Here is a 22,787-nt window from a genome sequence, read left to right on the forward strand (position 1 = left end):
CACTAAATGATTCTGTCCCTGGAAAAAGGAAGCAAAGAGCTGAAGGCGTATTACAGAGCAGCATGCTCAGTGTGATGTCTGGGAGAGAGATCACAGTGCCGAGGAGGCTGTGGGTGGAAGACTGTCAGCACCACTGAACCACAGCCAAATGCAGAACAGCATCTGGGACGATGCGATCAAAATGACACTCACATGTACAGGAAAATAAATCTGAATGTTTTTGATCTCAAACTGGAAAGTCTCATTCAAATACACAGGAGCAATTTTCATCTTAATTGTCCCTCACTCATCTGGTGAATTATGGAAGACATCATGCCAGCAAGAATTCAAGAACTCGGGGTTAAAGCACAAGATAGTTTCCTAACTGCTTTTTGACACAACAAAAAGTTCTTAATGTATAATTTCAATTTTTACATGTTCAAATTCTAAACTTAAAATAGCACAAAAAAGTCTTTTCTGAATGGCAAACACTGTTTAAAGAACATAAACCTCTTTCTGAAAAGCAGCTTATCAATGGCCCAACAAGAGACCAGAGGCACCTAATGGGAGGCCAGAAGCCATACCTGCCATGACTTCACCACTCTCAACCGCAGGGCAATGGCTGCCTCTGGCACAAAGGCAGTACTGCCATTCCAGGGCACAAATCAGATCTCACATTTTCAGTGTTATCAACCTGCAGCACAGATGCCTCCTGAGGGGTCCTTGGCTTCCAGACCACAGGGATTTAATAAAGATGACAAAGATTGCACGGAACTCTCATGTTTACTGAGCACCTGCAGCCCAGCAGATACCGCATCAATGCCACAGGAACAAACGAGACACAATCTACACCCAGTTGCAAGAGTCTAACAGGGAGGAACAAGAAAATAAACAGCAAAGGTGTTAAGGAGTGGCCATGACTACTGTGAGTACTTGGGAAGGAAATGCAGCTGGAGAGAGAAGGAAAGGATAGAACAAGTGACTTGGAGTAGCTTTCAAAGACTGTAATTGCATCCCCTTCAGTCTGAGCATTCAACGTTTAGGAATTCCTATCGGAACATGCAAGTACAAAGGCATGTATAAACACAAGGAAGTCTACCTAGAACTGTTTATAAAAGCAATGTTTAAAATAATCTAAATTGCTTAGAACACTGACTGTTCTTCAGAGGACCCAGGTTTAATTCCCAGCTCCCACATGGAGTTCACAACCATATGCAATTCCAGTTCCAGGGGATCTAATTCTTTTCCTGACCCTATGGGTGCTAGGCTCACATGTGGTACACAGACAAACAGGCAGGCAAAACACTCATATACATGAAATAAAATAAAATTTTAAAAAACTTAAAATAACCTAAAGTCCATTCATGCAAAAATAACTAAATACACCATGGGATTTCCTAAACATGAAATACAGTGCACCAGCCAAAAGCAAAAGACAGACAGAAAGGCACTAACAGGAAAACATTTCCTGTTATATAAACTCAAATTTGTATAGGCTGAATCTTCGTATAGTAGAAAACAGGGTATAGCAAACAGTCTAAAGGGATCTTCATGGAATCAGTCACAAGGTCAGCTGTGGGCATTGGGGCGGTAGTAGGTTCCGTACAGTGCAGTGACTTCCATTATTTAGTCTACTTACACATTCAAACTACTTTTTATAATAGTATCAGTCTATGTGATAATTGTGTAATTAAATGCACACACATGCACACATACACTACAGTGTGAACTGCTGTGCAGTGGAGGTCGGCACAACACCAGAGATAATACAGATGTCAGGAAGTTGGTCTGTGATCTACCTGCTGTCACAGAGGGCTGGGTTTTCCCTGCCCTATCCCTTCATCCACAGAAAAGGGGACTATTGAGTCACAATGCCTCCCAGGCTTGCTGTGAAGACTCTCTACCCTCTAGCATATTCTCTCTCCCTCTCCTGCTTCTCATCTTCTCAAGCATGTGCATGTATGCACATGTCTGTGTGGAAGTATGTTTGGGTGTGCCTGCACACACGCCATAATGCATGCGTAGAGACCAAAACACAACAGAAGGTGCTGTCCTCACCATTCTGTCTTGTTTGAGACAGCCTCTTATACTCTGCTGTGCACACCAGGCTAGCTGGCCCATCTCTGCCCCCATCTCGCTGTAGGAGCCCTGGGATAGCCGTGCTACCCACCCAGCTTTACACGTGTTTGCACGCTCCAAACTTAAGTCCTCACACTTGTGTGGCAGGACTTTGCCCTCTGAGCCATCCCCTCCACACTGTTTTCACTCTATGCTAGCTGCATGCCTAACACAAGGCCCAGCCCCAACCCTACCTTTTTTGTGAGGCCCTCAACAAAGCACCCACTCCTTCTTCCTATGCTCCCACAGCACCCTACTTACATCTCTACCTGTGTATTTTCTTCTATCTCACATTAATAGTCAGTCTCCCTAGTAACCTACAAACTCGAATGCAAAGATTCTACCATCCAACTCTTAATTGCTTCAGGGCTTTGGGCCTATTAAAATTCATTAAACCATTTATCTGGGAAGGGAGAAAGACATGGAAGAAAACAGAGATTTAGAACTCTAAAATCTATACAGATCTTTAATCCTTTTTAATTGGGATTCAGGATGAAAAGATCCCAGATCCCATGCTATGGCACCTCACAGTAAAAAAACATTTTCAGGAGTGTCTACCGTGAGCACCTACTGAGTGCGGGTGCAACACGCAAGCTGCCCATTGTTCTCAGTCTTCCCAACAACACAGTTGCCTCACACAGAAGAGACTCTGAGGCTAAGAAAGAAGTGATCATTTATGGTTTCTTGGGGGTAGGGGTTCCCACGTACACCTGTCTGATTGCTGCAATAAAGCTTTCACTTGGCAGTCGTGGCTGGTATCCTGGGAAGGAATGATGTAGGAAAGAGCTAGCAAAGTCGGGGCGCTCTTTAGGAAGCTAGCAGCTGGGGAGCTGGCTTGAGCTGGTCCCTGAGTGCTGAGAGTGCTCCAGGCTCAAGCTGTAACACCCACAGCTGCTTGTATTCTGGAAGTCTGGACTGTGGCTGTCAGAGAATGCAGACCTGCCCAGTCCTCAGGTCGGCCTCCCAGGGCATGAATACACCAGTGCAGTGCACTGCAGAAAGATGCAGTGCTGTCTGTCTGCCCTCCCCCAGTCGAGGGAACAGGAGGCCTGGACACAGATCTCTCTAGACTCTGCAGATATGCGTTTGTACCAGTCAACACCTTTGTGAACTCCTGTCATAATAAACCATAGCCCTTAGCATCACTGACTCAAGTCCTGTGTGTCCTTCCAGTGACTTCCCAAACTTATGGACCACACTGATCAAGTCACAAAAAGCCATCAAAGCAAGCAACAAACTCAACAAATCAGAAAACAGGCTAACATGCAGGAGAGGGGTATCAGCAAAGTGGAGTCTTACTTCTCCGGATTGTCGGGAAACTTGATTCGCAGCTCCTGGTTTTTATATGATCGCTTTTCAAACGTGAGGATCATCTTCTTCACTGAGCTTTCATCCAGCGGCTCCTCCTGGAACAAGGACAGCAGCTTCAGTGGTCAGGGATCGCACACTCACTGTCACTATGGCTCCTCTGTCCACCTGCTGCTATGGGCCTCCTCCTCCCCAACCATAACGATGGTGAGGGACATCATCCTGGGTGTCACAGCTACTGCCCTGCCTCTACACCAGGAAAGCTCCGTCTCAGGCAGTAAAGATTTATCCACAAAGGTTTCTTAGGCACATTGTGGGTGCAGAGTAAACAACAATGCTGGGTACTTTTAGCCAATGTTTATCTTGTCCCTTTGATGCACAGGCAAGAAGGAGTCAGAAACTAAGAAGAATTTGCTTAAAATCAAACCCAAGTCAGTGCCAGGGACCTCTAGTCTCTTCCTCGCACCAGGTCACAAACCAGTGTATAGGCCAAAGCTGCTCTCTGTACCTGTTTCTGCACAATCCATAAGGGACAAGTGGCAGTTGGGGCGCTACACACACCGCTTCCTTCACATGTTTGTGTGCCTAGTCCTCCTTAGCTACTGAGAGGAGGGACAGACAGGTACCTTGGAATGCTAGTATCACATCAAGGATTAGTTAACCATGAGTCAGATGTGGCAAGAGGATTAGTTTGAGCATGGCCTGGCTACATGGAGATGGTAAGACAAAAAAAAAAAAAGGAAGAAAAAAGGAAAGTGGGAGAGAGGGAAGGAAGATTAATAATTGGACACGATATCACATGCCTATAATCCCAACACTCTGGTAAAGGCAGTAGGATTGTCACAAGTCGAAGGCCAGCCTGGTATACATAGCAAATTCTAGGCCAGTCAGAGCTACCTAGGGAGACCCTGCTGTAAAACAGATGAATAAATATTAAATATGAAAAATAAAGCATTTCTGTAACCTAGCTCAGAGGAAGCATTAGAAAACTAGTACCACAGAATTGTCTTGCTTCATACTCCGCAGAGATACCTAAAAGAAGTAAATGAATTGAATATTACATATTGAGGGACTGGAGAAAAGGCTCCAAGGTTAAGAGTCCCTATTCTTCAGAGATTCCGAGAGTTCAGTTCCCAGCACCCACACCAGCTAGCAAATCACCACCTATAATTTTAGCTTCAGGAGGTCTGATACCCTCTACTGGCCTCCACCAGCACCTATACCTACACACATGCAAGCACACGCACTTGCACGCTTAAGTGTGCACATGTGCACATACGTACACACACACTCACATAAATCTTTTTTTAAAACTTTGAATCATTTATCTTCCCCCCAAAACACACAACCTATACAAAATTTCAGAAATGTATCTTCGGTTCACTTTCCAGTTTAAATGAATGTAGCAGGGCACCCTGCCTCTCTAACACTGCCGACTCCAGCTTCTCCGCTCTGTAGTAACGGCCGTAACTCACACCTAAAAGCAATAAAGAAACTGCTTTTTAGGAGAACTTGAAATAGATCCTTTTGAAAAGCACTGAATCATCCTATAATTCTGTAAGGACTCAGAAATACTAGCTATTATTTTATTATGAAATCTCAATGTTCTTCCTATATTGGGTTTTAAGTGGGAAAAACCTGTACATTCATCTGAGGGTGACACATTTCCTAGTTTTTATCAACCTCGGGATCCAGAAGCAACTGTGGGGCTCTCACCCTCCAGGTCTACAGATCAAGAGGGCTTCCCCGACACGGTGAAAACCAAAGTCAGTCTGGCCTAGTTAGGACTCAGAGACTCAGCTCCCCCCGTACCAACCACATAGCAACAAAACTTCACTAACAAATTTCTCAAAGCCCCAGCAAGTCTAGCTCACGCCTCGTCAGTCTTTCCTAAGTTCATCCCCTTGGTGTCTAGAATAAATCCCAAATCCTTCACATAGCCTACAGAAGGAAAGTCTGGAAGGATCTGGCCCAGCTAACTGCTCCAACTTCAGATCAGGGCAGACACTGTGGCTAGAGAGGCTGCTTAGCAGTAAAGATCACTGGCTGTTCTTCCAGAGGACCCAGGTTTGATTCCCAGCACCCACACGGCAGCTTACAACTGTCTGTAATTCCAGTTCCAGGAGATCTAATGCCCTCTACTGGCTTCTGAGGACACCATACATGTACCTACACTATAGGCAAAACACCTATATAAATTAAATTTTTAAATTAAAAAAAAAAAACAATAGGGCAGACATAATACCCTGTAGGTGGCCCATGCCTCCTTGCTTACTGCTGATTCTTTAGTGCCTGGCTCATGGTAGGCACCCAGTGAAGAGCTGCTGAATGGAGGAAAGGAGGGCTGGAATGAAAATGTTTGCTGGATCTTTCAAGGTCACAGAGATGACCTGAATAAACTGTGTACATAAAATTGTTTGGGAACTCCAGTAATGAATAATGATGCTGTTCTTAATAGCGAGAGACACAGTATACCCAGCACACGGAGAGGGGCTAAGCAACAGAGCCCCGTTTAGGGAACGGCTAACTCACTCTCTACCCTCCCTCACAGCCACTGCTTGCCCTTCCTTCGCCAACACTTTGAGCACTCTGAGGGAACTATACTCATGTGAGTGCAGTTCTTGTGGGATTTCCAGCATTCCAGCCTCTCCAGGGTTTGGCTTCCCTCCTCAATTCCTCTCCAACACTGGAGAACCGGATTATCAGTCTTAGTCATCAGCCTCAGCAGCATCTCCAATAGCTCAACGTCAGAAACCGGCGGGAGATTTCGGAGAGATGGATGCTAGTGATGCAGTACAAAAAGGACAGTAATATTTTACAGCCCACATGACCACAGGGGCAAGCACCACTTGTTTTCCAACAGACAGGACTTTGGTAGAGCAAGAAAATAACTCCTGGACTTTTAGCCTTTCGTGTGTCATTTTTACCAAGTGACTTCTTTGTCCCTGTCCCTTAACAGGAAGGCTGTTCCCCTATTACATTTCTGTCTCCCAGGCAGGAAACTACTTACCCATGACAGTCACTGTCCCCCAAAACCATCTTCACAGGAATTCTACTTCCAATTAACTACAGGGTGAGCAGACTGAGCAGAAGCCTGAGGGAGGAGCGCCAGCTACACACTCTGTAAGCCCTTCGAGGCTGTGCTCTGGGAGACAATTCACAACTCAGGGCTCTCTCCTACAGACTCCCCAAGTGCAATATATTTTAGAGACAGAACCTCAGACAGTACTGGTCCAGACCCCTGGGAAGAAGGCGTTATTGTCATAACATAGAAAAGACCTGTTTGGAATACAAATTTTTTTTCTTCTTCTCAGATTCATGCTCCTGCCTCCTTTTTAAAAGCCAAATTTAGCATCATATCTTTGAGGGAACTAGAAAAGAGCTGGCTCTTAAGAATCCATTTCCATAATTCATACTGAACAAAATGCCAGAGTGAAACCACATATAAGTTAACACCTAAGGATTTAAAAAGACACAAGGTGAGGCCACTTTGTTTTAATCGCTGATATTTTACCTCTGTGCTTCTCTGCTCCATTCATTTACTCACTCCATAAATATTTATTAGGGCCTAGGAAGAGCTAGATGTTGCCCTCAGTGCCAGAGACATAGCTGTGAACACAACAGAGTCAGGCCACTTCATGGGAGGCCAAGAGAGGAAAGCAAATGTGAGACAAATAAGGGCTTCAGACCACGACTCACGCTGTGAAGACTACATACAGAATCAAGCGAGAAGAGAATCTGAGGACGGCCTGCAGGGCCACCTAGGAGATGGGATAGAATTCTTGGGGGATTTCACCTGACCCAGACTGTACTGATATTTTGTTGGTGCACGCCTTTAATCCCAGCACTTGGGAGGCAGAGGCAGGCGGATCTCTGTGAGTTCGAGACCAGCCTGGTCTACAGAGCTAGTTCCAGGACAGGCTCCAAAACCACAGAGAAACCCTGTCTCGAAAAACCAAAATAAATAAATAAATAAATAAATAAATAAATAAATAAATAAATAAATCTTGCCTGAAGATCAGAGCGCAGAGTTAAGCCACTAGAGGCCAGGCAGTGGTGAAACACCTGTAAACCCAAGACTAGGGAGACAGAGGCAGACACATTTCTGTTAGTTCAAGGTCACTCCGGGCTAAACAAAATTGATCCAGTCTAAAAGAGAAACAGAGCTCACACCTTTAATCCAGCACTAGGGAGGTGGAGACAGGAGTGACATGGCTGGGTGGAGAGAGGAATATAAGGTGGGAGGAGACAGGAGTTCAGAGCAGACTGAGGATGTAGTCTGAGGACAGGCTCGCCCCTTTGGTCTGAGCATTGGTAGAGGTAAGAACTCTAGTGGCCAGCTGCTCTGCTTCTCTGATCTCTCAGCTTTTATTCCAACATTTAACTCCGGATTTTTATTGTTAAGAGCAATTTGAATTCATGCTACACTAGACCTAAAGGGAAGAACCCAGGCACATGAGGCTTAAAGGGTTAGACTGAATAGGACAGCCCAAAGGTATTGCCTTCCTTCAACTGTTGTACAACTGACTGTTGCTTTGTTTTTCTGAGGAAGGTTTTGCTATATTGTCAGGGATGGTCTTGAACTCTTAGGCTCAAGTGATCCACTTCAGCTTCTGAGAGCTTCGACTATAGGCATAAACCACCAAGCTAAAACAAGACTCACATATCTAATCAAATAGTACTTTAAACTTCATTTTTTTTTTGTTTTAAACTTATTTTATATGCATTGATGTGAAGGTGTCAGAGCCCCTGGAACTGGAGTTACAGACAGCTGTAAGCTGCTATGTAGGTGCTAGGAATTGAACCCAGGTCCTCTGGAAGAGCTGCCAGTGAGTGCTGTTAACCACTGAGCCATCATTTCTCCAGCCCCCTAAACTTCATTCTTAAAAGCCCTACTGCCTTGTGTGACTGATAGGGTTTGACACTCCTTTTAGATTATGGATTATATTTTAAAATGATGGGTCTTCTACATGTCCTCAGAATGGCAGGACAAGAAGCTTTCTCTGTCTTTCTCCTGTCAACACCAGTCATCCTTCCTCTTGGTTCCCATAACATTCCTTACTCTGCAAATCCTTTTCTATCTCTTTGATTCCACCCAACCTTTGCCCCAACACTCTGATGCAGGATTTCTTAACCCCATTTTATAGATGAGACTGGGAGGCTCAGGGTAATATCCTGTCCCCAGTTAAGACCCAGATGGTATGTCAGGGTCACTCAGATGGCCCCTGCCCAGCTCTTGCTCACTACCTCCTCCTCTTCCTCCTCGCCATCCCTGTCAATAATCTGCAGCAGCCTTTTTTTATCATCATCTGTTTCTTCAGCTGCTGTGGCCTCCTCCTCACGATAGCGACCACGTTCTCGAGGGCCAGTCTGCTTGCGACGTGTCTTTAGTTCCTCTTCTTCATCATCCCGGGGTCGTTTCGTGCCCCTGTTGGGCTGAGAAAAAAGAAAAGAAACATAGGGCATTAGAGCTGGAAAAGAAAGAGCGGGGCATCGTGATGCACACCTTTAATCCCAGGACTCAGGAGGCAGAGGCAGGTGGATCTCTAAGTTCAAGGCCAGCCTGGTCTACAGAATGAGTTCCAAGATAGCCAGGGCTACACAGAGAAACCCTGTCTCAGAAGTGGGAGAAGGTGTGCAGGAGAGGATAGACATCTAAAAGCATCCAAGGGTCCTGACAGCTAAGTGCCACAGAACTGCGAGGCTAGCTCTGTGACGTTTCAGACCCTCAATGGTTTTGCAAACACACTGTGACCAACAGACTTTTTTTTGTTAATGAGGTTGTACCACTTCCCAAGATTCCCGGGTGTATATAGAAATCACAAGGGGAAAGGTCACTTTGACATGGGGACACTGAGTTAGGCTCACTTTCCTTGTAAGATACAATCCCCAACCTCCACCCTGCAGTACACATCTTCTATCAAGGTCTTTTTCTCAGCTCCTCAGTTCAGACAGAGAATGATACATAGATACTTCCAAGTCTACTGGATTTCAGATTCTACTATGCAGGAGAACAGATGGCCAGAGGCCAGGCAAGGGTTAGCCACTCTTCAAGAGAACATACAGAAATGGCTAAGAGATAAAGGAGAGGGAAAAGTCCCAATGTTATTAATCAGGGAACAGAAATGAATCCATGGGGTATCATCTGTTTGAACAGCTAAGGAGGTGTGGAGAAGAGGAAGTCCTGAGAGTGTCTTGCTGGTGGGCATGTGAGCTAACATGGCCATTATGGAAAACAATATGGAGGCTCCTCAGAAAACTGAAAACACGACCACCATATGATCCGGCGGTCTCCAAAGGAAGTGGAGTCAGTCTGCAGAGAGGTTCCTGCACTGAAACGCACAGTGTAGCACATGAGAGCCATGAGCAAGGTGCCCATCAGCAGATGAGAGAAATGTGGGGTGTGCTCTCTGGAGTCCCACTTAGCCGGGGGAAGAAAGGGTGTCACTAGCAATATGAGTGTGGGCATATATCACAACTGGTCAATCTGGAAGACTGTGCTAAGTGAAATACCACATAATCTCATTCATAGAAAAGAACTCAGAAGCAGTGACTAGAAGAATGGTTGGGAATGACTGACGCATTAGCTTTAGTCATTCAGTGAGCAAACGGTACATGCAACACATACTAGCACCCTGCATCCTTCAAATCTGAAAAAAAAAATATTTTAAATTTCTGCCACAAAGAGTAGACGGTGATAGATCTGTTAATTCGCCTGATTTAATCATTCTATATTGCAACATATTGTTACACCTAGCCTGTTATGTGCCATAAGGAAGGAGAGGGACAACACTAATGGGTTCCAAATATTTTAATAATTCACTACATAAGCGGGTCACTGATCGATCAGGGCTGTAGAACAAGGACTTGGAAGCCTTATTTCTCCTGACAGTCCTGAGCAGAGGCAGAAGTGGGGTTTATAAACACAAAAATCACAAACATTTGCTGTCAAGTTAGTTACAATTTTCACCAATCAGGATTTAGAGATCAGAGGCTTCCTTGAATGTCCCATCATTGTCAACCAAAATACAATGCAAACCTTTCACTCGGACCATCAGATTCGTTTTTCCTTTTGTTGTTAAGAACAGCCATAATGTTCTAAAGAACGAAAGATGTACAGCGACTATTCTGTGACTTAGAGATGAGGCTGATCAGCCATTGCAAAGTTCCCAGCTCCCCTAGGACTTGGGAACCTAAACTTTATTTTATCCTGCAAGTAAAATAAAGTCTGAAGTCAAAATGGCAGTATTCAGGCCAAGGTGCTTTTGCCTGCTCCCTTCAATATATCAAAATACATTGTGCCCTACAGAGTTGTCAATTAAAAAAAAAATCAGGGCTGAAGAGATGACTCAGTGGATATCAGTGCTTCATGCTCATATGCTCACATGCATGAAGACCGAGTTCAGAGTTCAGCACACACATGAGAAACAGCTGGGCATTGCTGCACAGGGACCATAACCCCAGCAGAGACAAGAGGCTCACTGCCAGCCTAACTCCAGGTCCAGTGAGACGCCCTGACTCAGAGAAATAAGAGAGAGAGAACAGGACACCTCCTATGACCTCCATGCACACACATACTCCGGAATATAACACACACAAGTACATTTTAATATTTCATTAGTTTTTAGTTCCATGTTTGAATGTATGTTTGTGCACATTGAATGCAAGTGCCCACAGGGTGGAAGACAGAGTAGGAGCCCAGAGGCTGGAGTTGAAGAAGGTTGTAAGCTGTGGGTGCTAGGGCCTGACCATGGTCCTCTCCAAGAACAGCACATGCTTGAAACAGCTACGCCTCTTTCCTCTCTCTCCAGCCTCAGAATATTTTTCAACAATAAAACGTTCCAGAAGCGAAGCATATGAAAGGTGGAAAAGCTTTGAGCCTCAGGAACTGGGGCTTCACTGTTCCTCTGCCACCGCAGGGCACAGGAGTCTTACTGTTGAGTCCGACTAGTACAGAATAAAGCAGGGCGCTGCTAAAATGGGCTTCAAAACCGAGGAGAAACACCACAGCAGACACCAAATGGCCCTATCTCACCGTTTGGCTCAGCTAGTACAACTTTGGGCACATGGTCTGCCTCCCTAGGCCTTAGCTATGCAAATGAGGACTATAACCCTTTTCCTTGTGGACTTTAAAAAGCTGCATTTAAAGGGAAAGCACTCCACAGTCTAAAAGTCCCAAATAAAGAAAATGACCATGATGAGGTGATCCAGGTACTTCCGTCTTCCCCACAAGACACCTGAGATGGGCTCCTTCATGGCTCCTTCATGAATTTTTCCTTCTCCAATGACAACTACACCTACCGATAGCATAATAGTGCAATGTGGATTGTTACTAGCAAACAGAAGACACTGCTGTGCTCACCAACACCCTGCCAAGGTGTCTGGTAATAGCAGACACACTTTCATCATGGACATCACACATCCGCCTGTGACTGCCACTGGATTGCACCGCGCTAGGGGTGCAAAGTCATTCTCTGTCCATGTGAATCCTGCTGGCTCTACATGCCGGGGGCTTCAGTGTCTGAGCAGATGATGGTGCTCAGGAGAATCAGGTCCACTTGTAGGGTACCCCTGCTACTTTTCACTCTCTTCGGAGTCTCCCTGGCACATACCCAATTCCCTTAAGTATAAAAACCTAGTATTGTCATTACTGTTCTAACCTTAAAGGGAGGAGGGGGTCTCCACATACAAGACCTCAAGAAAAAAAGATGGATGCTTTAGTGTGGGAAGGGAAAGGGAGGTAGATTCACCTTCAAGGAAGCAAGCTTCCAAGAAAACTCTGTAGCTCCGCAGCGGTAGGAACTTCAGCCTCCTGGGAACAGGGATCTTTCAGGTTCATAAAACAAACCCCGCTGTGACTGCGATTAGTGTGAGCCTGCAGCGGCAGCCAAAGCAGCTAAGTAGGGACCTGAGCTCCAGAGTTCTCCACAAAGAGGGGATTTCGGGATGGAGAGAAAAGGTGGTGGAGTCGCACTTCACAGGAGGAAGCTAAGTGCTGCCACCATCAAGAAGGGCAGAGGAGAAACATTGGTCTTGTCTCTTTAGAACCCACTCTTTAAAGGTCAGGGGAGGGCTGCATCCTCACCTCTAACAACCCATTGAAATAGCACTTTCCTCCGGCAGCACTTTAATCCACCTCATCTCTGGGGACCAGTTGTGTTGTATTAGCAGGGAACAGGATGCCTGGGGTGCCAGCTAGCTCTCAATAACACTTGCAGAGACAAGCTGATCCTTTCTGAAGTGACATATCAGAGTGTGCCTATCCACCTTGATTATGCAACTCTCAGTGACACAGTTCTGAGGGACTTAAATGTACCCACAGACAAAAGCCACATTATACCTTGGTTAGATTAAAGTGGTAAGTCATTAACAACAACAACAAACTTGGTAAAAGATTTCTTAGGCATGAAACACTGTAATCAGGTGGCCCGGCGGCGGCCCCAGGCTTCCAGTTGGGTGTCACCTAACCTGGGTCATGGGGAGAGGCACGGTCAAGGCAAATTAAGCTGCTAGAACCTTCCTGACTGGTCCACCTCAACAGCACACATAAAGCATCAGTTCCTCTTGGGCCTGGCAGAGCAGAGGCACAGCCACCTCCCTCCCTGTGGGTAGGTAAGCTGTGCAACGGTGGCCCTGAGATCTTTATTTCAGCATTTTCCCGCAGATGCAAGAATTCTGCTTTTTACTCCTGACGTGTCTCGTTTTCAAGCGCCGACATTCTCAACAGAGGCTCCACTCATTCCTAAGACCTCAGTGTTATGGGTTGGGGTTGGCTCCTTAACAAGTATTTACTAAGTGCCAACTGTGGCTGAGGCTCTGTGCTAGGACAGGGAAAATGAGCGTGCCACAGTCCAGGATGGGTACAATCAAATACAGTGCAAGCCACTGGCATGAATATTTTTTAACAGCCACGTTTTTAAAAGTAAAAAGAAACAGGCAAAACTAATTTTAATAGATATTTTATTTATTACAATATGCCTAAAATAGCAATTTAGTATATAGTCAATATTTTTAAAACGCTAGTTTACTCTTTTTTTTTAATACTAAGCCCTGGCACGTGGTTCACACTTACACTCACACTCAGTTCCATACCGAGCAGCCCCATTTCATGTGCAGGTCGCCATCATACTGCTCCCTGATGAAGCCTAAGGGAACCAACTTTCAGCAACAATGAAGGCAGCAGGGGTCTTAAGAATCCTGGAAACCCACAACGATCAGAGCAAACTCCATACCTCACCTAGAAGTAGATTTCTTGACTCCATTTCTCCAGCCTGAACCCCTTGGGGGAGCAAGTGATCACACACAAACACAGGTGTGCACAGGGCTGGCGCTCAGGCCGCCAGGCTGACTTCACTGCAGGGAGTCAAAGGAGAGCCAGACAGGGAGACCGGCTAGAGGTCAGCAGCTCCGGCCACCGCCACCTTCTCATGCCACAGTCAATCTCAAGAGGCTTAAGCCATTCTTACCAGTCACCTCTGGAGATTAATCTGCTCTGGTCCCTGAAAGGTATGTGGCATCCCTCAAGATAAAGGAATGACAAAAACAACTGTTCCTAATAAAGTCATTTCTCTGCTTCTGCTGCCCACAGAACTGGAGAAAAATGGTTAACTCTTAACTTGTAATGCTCCAAATATCAGCCTCGAAGTGCCTCTTTGGCCTTCGACATAGATCCCAGCCTCACTCCCACAGTCCAACCACAGGGCAGTGTGGCCTTTCAAGGACACAGGGAGGATCAACTCTCAAAGCTTACAGGAGGCCACAAGGTCACACATGCGCCCAAACTGTCCCAGGTCCGTGTCCGCATCAACGCACAGCTGTGTACTCATTGATCCCCTCTCACTCTAACCCTAGGAAACGGACATCAAAACATCGTCACAAAAGCTTCCAAAGAGTTAAAAAAATTAAGTAAGCAAACTGCCTGCAATACTCCCTGTGTACCCAGACAATATCCAACCTAAGCTTTAGGTTTCATTTCCCCCTCTCTATTTTTTTTTTTAATTAAAAAGCAGTGAGAAGCTGCAGCTATAATGAGGGGCTGTGGGAACACGCAGTTATATTGGACTCAAAGTAATGTACCATAGGAAGAGACTACATCACCAGAACGAAGCCTAAATTAAAACTCCACTATGAAACCCACTCCATTTCCTCTGAGCGTGCAATCTGTATTATCACATTTATGGTCTGTCTCGACCTCAATTAGACTTAGAGGTTGGGGGTGGGGAGAACTTCTATAGGAAGCAATAATGGTATCATTATGATAAATTATGAAAACATAACAGTGCAATTATTAATGCACAGCACATGTGCACTGGGACACAACAGTGGAAATGTGTGAGCATGTTCTAAAGATAGTGTAACATTCCAAGTCACCTGGCTAAGGAGATAATTCAGGAAAGACGCTTTCATAATGACGCAGGGGAAAGCACACCTAATTCCATAAGGGAACTAGAAAACATGAATAGAAAGAAACCTTCCATGACCTTGAAATAAACCAGGAATTCTTCACCTAGCAACAGGGAGCGAGCTCAGATAACCTCAAAGAAGGGTCTACCCAGTGAGGTGTGCAAGCTGTTGCTCAAGATTTAAACAGAACTCAGAAGTTTAAGGTGGAAGACAGAAATGTCTAACTACCAGCCCAGTGGTAGTAAAAGTGCAAGGCTAATTCCAATACAGGGGGCTCCTTCTCCATTCTCACCCAAGACCAGTCGGAAATAAGACAGGAGAATTCGGAGGATGCCACTGGATAGCAAGCAAAGCTCCTCTAAGAACACAAGAGCACAGACTGGCCCCCATGTGAGGGGGGCTGTAGTTAGTGGCCATCAACAAAAGGCTTCCTTCCAATAAATAATGGCCAGAGCCGGTGATCCTGTTTTAACAGTGCTGTCCTAGATGGTTTCCTAAAGCCCTACTCCCTCTATTTAAGTTATGGATGGCAACTTAACTATAAATGAAGATTAATAACTCCCTCTCATAGACATTTCTGATGTTTATCTGCCCGTAAAGGTGATGTTTCTATAGCACAGGGCATGCTGTGGCCCAAAGAAGACACACAGAATTCCTTCTCTTTGTGACATTTGATTCAAAATCAGTAAGGCTGAGGTAGAAGGGGTTCTGAACACTGATGGGCTTTAAGATATGGATTCCTAGGGGGAAGGTGTAGCTCGGTGGAAGCGTTCAATCCCCACTATCACTGGGGGGAAAATACCAAAAAAAAAATAAATAAATAAATAAACATGAAAATATTTAATAGGTAACCTTCCCCCAGCTGCACTTTTTGGCAGTGAAAGACAGAGGAACGACACAAGAGCAGGCAAATGACTATCTCCCTGGTGGCATTTTTTCCTTTGGTTTGTTTTGAGAACCGTTAATGAAGAGTTGACTCTAGAGCTACTCTACTGGAAATGCCTGTCCACACCTTGCTATGGTTCTTCCAAGGCACTAGAGTCAGCCTGAGCCTTAGGCAGCTCCATGACACCCAACAGTCATCCATTTGCAGTCTGAATCCTTTTGCTTCGTTTTTGTTGTTTTGTTTTTCGAGACAGGGTTTCTCTACAGCTTTGGAGCCTGTCCTGGAACTCGCTCTGTAGACCAGGCTGGTCTCGAACTCACAGAGATCCACCTTCCGAATGCAGGGATTAAAAGTGTGCACCGCCAACTAAATCCTGAATCCTCTTTAAAAACGTCTCTGGGTAGACATTGGCTGGGACCTTCCTAACACCCCTGCTGACCATATACCGTCCTCCCCCATCTTCAGATCTTTCCTTCAGGGTTTACTACACTGAGGAAACCCTTCCAACTTCAGTCTCCTTCCCTGATCTCTAGTCCTTGCCCTTGAAGGACAAGTCTAGCCTGACTCTCACATATATGGGGCTTTAAAATTAAGCTTTAGTTGAAGACAGCAATCCTATTTGCTTCTTCCTTTCCCGCTGCCTTTTCTTCCTCAGAATAAATGCTTCTAATAGGAAAGCGGGTGTGTAGCACAGAGCAGAAAGGGGAGCATACACATAATTAAATTCCTCCTACCATGACTTTGGGATTTCATCATTTTAAAATGTTCTAATACCCCGTGAGATAATTAGACATTTGGAATGTCGCAGCCCGAGCCTGGGGACGGATTGGTCTAACCAATCTGAACTGTTCAGAAATCATCGGTTGTTAACCTCTCCTGATTACCTTTTGTCAGAATAAAAGGTAGTTTTCAAACATTCGTTCTTACCAGATGGTGGTGAGTGGCCTGACCCAGAAGCTGCAGAAGAGCTGCAGTAATGAGTTCCCCTGCCTGCACTGGCTGCACATTCACTGGTGACATTTTACAGTGGGGACTTCTGGCTCAATCAATATTTGCAGGCATGAAACCTGCCAAAGTTAACATCAGGGCTCCCCTGTAAATTTGCTTAAGGCACAACTGAAAAGGCTCACAGTCTCTTCCACTGCAACTACCATCAGCCAAAATTCATAATTAGAGATCAAAGCAATCAGAGACGGAAAATCCCACCCACCAAAGGACTGTGGGATGACTAAACAGACCACTTTCCAAAGATCCTGTGTAAACTAAGGGCCAAAGCAGCGAGAGGAGCCAGCAAGCCACACTTCTGGGCAATAGCTACGTGCAGATATAATTTGCCTTTGGAAATTCACAAAAGTTAAAACTTGAAAATTATTAATGAACAGTGGCTATCTACTAACCTGTATTTTTGGAGGGCAGCTATTGCTAACCACTATACCACCACCATGAACATCTACATGTATTTCTGGAAGAAAAAAAAAAAAAAAAACAGGTACCAAAAACCCCAAGCCCTACAGGAAAGCCAGCCCAAAATATAAAATAGAACCTCCTGCAATTCTCAATCAAAAATAAAATAAATAAAAGCACAGAGGCCACAGTAACTACTGGGCAAGCTGTTATTTTTACCAATGTCCACAATCGTCAAAACTCAGGATAAGATGGTGGACTAGAAGTCCCCTTACTGCCACCTGATAAAAGGGAAAGATCAGCAGAAGGAAAAATAGAATCCCCCAAACAGAGGGCAAGAGGACATACTTTAGAAACGTGCAAAGGGAGCTGCAGAACACCTGGAAAGCATGGACAAAGGGACAGGCGACACACTAAAGAGATGCCAACCCCAACACAGCTCCAAACAAAAGTTTGTGAGGGGCGGGAGAGGCAACAGAAGACTTTAAGATCAAGCAGGAGGTTCTGCTAAGGAGACACTAGCAAGCCCTTGGGAAAAGCGCCCAGAACTCACAAGCCTTAAACCAGTTTCTGGATTAGTGAGACAGTGGTTCCTCTGGCAGACAGTGAAAGGAATTCCACTTTGTCCTCTGTGTAACTGACTTCCTGGGCAGGAACCTGGCACCATCTTAAAAGAAAACCTATTGTTTGAAACTGTACTACCCTGGAAGCCTGAGAACAAAGGAACAACACACAAGTCTGAGAGCCTGAAGTTAATTTGACACAGCCCTCCATGATAGACAGCCTTGGAGTTTGTGGAGAGCAGGAGTTACTGACAAGTCAAAAGTGCAGGCTACAGGACGCTTATCTTGGGCAGCAGAAGTGAACAGAGAAGGCTAACCTGCCTGGTTGCCAGAACAAACCTCGCCAACTAAGACCCCAGACTCAGTTCGGCAGGTAGAGCCACCAAGCTGATGTCCCTGCCCTGATAGACTCTGAAGACTGAAGCTCTGGCAGGCTACACATAGCTGCATCCTTGCAGCGAGGTGATTAATAATTTGGAGGTCTTGAAAGCATGAAGACTGCCTCTCTTGTGCAGAGCTCAGAGGGCCAGAGCTGCTTTCAACATCCCCAGTGCCTCAGGACACACACACACACACACTACACCAGCTACTTCAGGAGTTGTGAGCTAAGTGCTGGTCAGCAGTAGTCCTTGACACCCAGAGGAGCAGCTCAAGTGAAGACAGACACTTGTCCAGTACTGGACCAGCACCAGCATGAGCCACCAGGAAGACAAGTGCCCAAAGTCCACCAGACTCTCCCTACCTGCATTCCCAGTAGGATATGTGCACTAGGGTCCAGGAAGACGCTGCCAACACCTGGTTACCTTCTTTCCTATGTTACACTTCAGGCAGTTTTTTTCTTTATAATAATATCATATTTTAAAATGCCTCTTATTCTCCTGTCTCACTTTCATCTTTGTTTCTACATCTTTGACTATTGAGCAGTCATTTTTTCTCTTCCTTTACCCACACCCAGTTTTTACTCCCCAAACTGTCCTCCAACCCTCCATGCCTCCTATACATACAGTAGCACTACAATTTTATCTTATAGGGTGTCTTACGTTTTTATTGCTATAAGTCACCATGATCTATAAAAGAAGGTGGCTCTATTGGGCTTATGGGTTCAAAGAGAGTCCAAAGGCACGTGAGCAGGAACAGCTGAGAGTTTACATCCCAAGAGACAGACAGACAGACTAAGAATGGCATGACACTTCAAAGCCTGTCCCTGGTGACACACCTACTTCAACAGGTCACATCTCCGAATCCTTCCCAAACAGTTCCAACAACTGGGAACAAAGTATTCAAATATATGAGTCTATGATGTTTGTTCTCACTCGAAGCACCAGATTAGGGTTTGTTGTTTTTCTTTAAAACAAGCAAACAAAAACACATGTATTTTATTTTCTATTTCATTTCCTACATTAATCGATTTGATTTTCCAACTTTCTCATTATTAAGAAACTTTTTCTTTCTTTTCTACTTTTATCATTTTTAATTTACCATCCCCCACCCCAGTCTTTTAAATGCTCAGATATATGGGTGACTGCCTGCATGTGCACTATGTGCCCAAGGAGAACAGATCACGAGATCCCCTGGAACTAGGGTTACAGATAGTTGTGAATCACCACTAGAAACCATGCCTAGGTCTTCTGCAAGAGCAGCCAGTGCTTTTAAGTGCGGAGCCATTGTCAGACCCTTTTCTAATTTCTCACTTTTTCCTTTCCAAACAATCCTCTCCACCCCTTTTCTTTTCGTTTATTCAGCCTTATTCCCCTTCCCTGGCTGCTTTGTCCCATTTATTTTCACACTCACCCTAAGAAACTTTAAACTCATGACACAGTCTATTCTTTCGCTTCTGGTTTATGCAATTGGTGACATACTAGTAGACTTTACTTCATTTTATGTGTATCTCCATATCCTGCATTTGATGCTGCTGCTGCTGCTGTCACAGTCTGTTTTCTCCCTACTGAGGGGCACTCAGGACTGAGCCCTCAAATATAGGCTGCTCAATAAGGCTTCCCAAATAAAACCAGAAAGAGACCCAAACCAACAGTACCCCCCCCCACACACACACACTAAGCAAGGGAATATGACCCCTCCAAATGATAACTCTTCAATTATTAAATTCCAAGGCCCTAAAATAGGTACAATGCTGATGATTTCAAAGGTTGAGTTTACTAACAAAATGATACAACCAAAGAGATGGCTCCAATCCAGGTCTTGATGAAGAAAGCTGATAATACAAAGAAAAAGTCAGCAAGATGGATGAGAAAATAAGCAATATAGATGAAAACACCAGCAACATGGAAGTAAAACTTCAGTAAGGAAATCGAAATTTGAGGTGAAAAAAAAAACCAAGAAATGTTGAAAATAAAAACCTCTAATGAACCAAATTAAAACAACACAACAGAAGACATCAGTAGACTTGACCAGGCAGAAGAAAGAATCTGCGGCATAGCTAAGGCCAACTACATTCAAACCTCAACAAGGAAAAGAAGAAAGCAGTCACATCCATAACACCCAAAAGCTTTGAAAGATGATCAAGAAATCAAACCATGACCTAATCCACATGACTAAAAAAGGAGGCAAGATCAAAGACTGCAGATAGAGAATTCATATATGAAATTAAAGTGAAAATTCCCAAATCTAAAAGAAGAAAGAAACACCTAAAAGAGGCATTTAGAACCCCAAAAGGACACAAAAAAAAAAAAACAACTCTCTACAACATATCATAACCAAGATATCAGAAACATAACACAAAGAAACATTAAAATAATGAGAGAAACCTCCAACTTGCCTACAAAGGAAAACACATCGGAATAGCTTCAGATCTCCACCAGAAACTCCCAAAGCCAGGAGAGCATGAAGCAATACATTCCAAACCCGGGAAGTAAACAGCTACCAAAGAAGTGCTTATACCCAGCAAGCCTTTCGGGACTGACAGTAAAATGAGGACATTTCAAGAGAATCACAATGAAGGCACATCAGGAAAACCAAGTCAGCACTGAAAAAGAAAATACTTAACAGAATACTAATCACAAAGCATGAATGAATTTCATAAGAATAAATGAACAGACAAGCTAGGAAGGAATCCACATGTCCAAGACAGTAAAGCACCACTAACACTAGCGGGGAGAAAGAAAAGAACACTGCACCAACACCGACCAGAGGAGCAAACAAAACCCAGGAATTACAAACATTTCTCAATAACAACCTTAAAAGTGAATGGCTGAAATTATAAACAAATAAACTCAGACTGGCTGACTGTATTAAAAACTAGGTCCAAGAAACACACTACAGATCAGGCGGTGGTGGCGCACGCCTTTAATCCCAGCATTCTGGAGGCAGAGGTAGGCGGATCCCTGGGACTTTGAGGCCAGTCTGGTTGGTCTACAAAGTGAGTTCCAGGATAACCAGAGCAGTTCTACAAAAAAAACCCTGTCGGGCTGGAGAGATGGCTCAGAGGTCCTGAGTTCAATTCCCAGCAACTACATGGTGGCTCACAGCCATCCATAATGAGATCTGGTGCCCTCTTCTGGCCATGCATAGAAGGAATGTTGTATACACAATAAATAAATCTTTAAAAAAAAAAAGAAAAGAAAAACCCTGTCTCGAAAACCAAAAGAAAAGGATATACATATATATATATATATATATATGGGGGGGAAGAAGAGAGAGAGAGAAAAAAAAAGAAACGAAACACACTACACTGGTAAAAACGCTCACTGACAGAGCAGGTGGATGATGGGGGTCAATCTACCAGTGAGTGGAAGCTGCAGACAAGCTGATATAGTTACCCTGCTAATTGAAGACTTAAAATTAGATAGAAGAGATTGTACTTATAATGTAATTACACATTAGTAAAGGGAATAAATTAATCAAGAATCTATAACAACTAGGGGCAAGGGATGTAGTTCAGTCAGAGTGCTTGCTGAAAATGCACAAAGCCCTGGGTTTGATCCCCAACATCATATAAACCAGGACTGTTTCACACAGATGCCACCCCAGGCTCAGGAGGTAGAAACAAGCAGAGAGAGGATCAATTACATTCCAAACACAGTTTGAAATACTTAACAACCTATCTTTAAAAAAATAATAATAAAACATCTATAACAATTATAGGCATACATGCACAGAACACCGAGGCTCCCAATTTCACCAAGCAAATATGAATGAGCACAAAAGGCTATATTGACCCCGATATAACAGTGGGTAACTCTCGTCTTTTTCATATTTTTATTTATCATTTGCGGGGGTGTGAGTATGTGTGGAGGTCAGAGGACAGCATGAGGGAGTCAGTTCTCCCCTTCCTCATATGGGCTCCAGAAGTTAAATTCAGGCCATCAGGCTTGCTGACAATGACAAGCACCTATACTTGCTGAGCCATTTCCTCAGCTCCACTCTCATCTTCAGATAAGTCACCGAAAGTAAAGCAACAAAGAAACGTCAGAACTAAACCACACTGCAGGTGCAAACAGATGGACCCACAGACTATCGGACTCAACAGAAATGGAATCTACATTCCTCTGAGCAGCTCATGGCTCATTCCCTTAAGGCCTGCATCCTAGGCCTCGAACAATTCTAACGAACAAAAAAGAAAGGTGATAACTTCTTATATTCTGTTAGATCATAATGAAATAAAAAACCAATAAAAACATTAACTATAGAATGGACACAAATATTTGGAGACTGAAGAATACACTCTTGAATGACTATAGGTCACTGAGAAATAATTATTGAGGTGGGGCTAGAGAAATGCTCAATCAGGAAGCGCCTGCCACATAAGCATGAGGACCCAAGTTCAGATCCCTACAACCCATGTAAAGAGGTCAGTGTGTATCTGTAATCCCAGTGTTAGGGGCAGAGAAAGATGGATTCCTGGAGCACATGGGCCAGCCAGTCAAAACTGAATCAGTGAGCTCCAGGTGAGCTCCAGGTTTGAGGGCAGACCCTATCTCAAAATAAAGCAGAAAGACATCTGACATTGGCCTCCAATCCCTACACACACACACACACACACACACACAAATAAAAACAAAAACACAACTTGCAGAGCCTTTGGGACACAACTAAGACTGAGATGACATGAAATTACAAAGCTTCTGAACAGCAAAGGAAATAAACACCATACTGAGAGACAGCTTACA

The 22,787-nt window shown here is 44.4% G+C and overlaps 1 protein-coding gene across 1 annotated transcript in view; it reads right to left on the bottom strand.

The window, feature by feature from the left end:
- The window catches only part of Ctnnbl1 (catenin beta like 1), a 159,427-nt gene that overhangs the window by 110,262 nt on the left and 26,378 nt on the right, over positions 1-22,787 (bottom strand). The window contains exons 2-3 of the mRNA XM_057780723.1: positions 8,653-8,841; positions 3,397-3,503 (exon numbers count right to left, since the gene is read on the bottom strand). Coding sequence (XP_057636706.1) covers positions 3,397-3,503; positions 8,653-8,841 — 296 coding nt within the window. The remainder of the gene's footprint in view (positions 1-3,396; positions 3,504-8,652; positions 8,842-22,787) is intronic.

This window comes from Chionomys nivalis, chromosome 9 (genome assembly GCF_950005125.1).
Source record: "Chionomys nivalis chromosome 9, mChiNiv1.1, whole genome shotgun sequence".
NCBI classification, from domain to species: Eukaryota; Metazoa; Chordata; class Mammalia; order Rodentia; family Cricetidae; genus Chionomys; species Chionomys nivalis.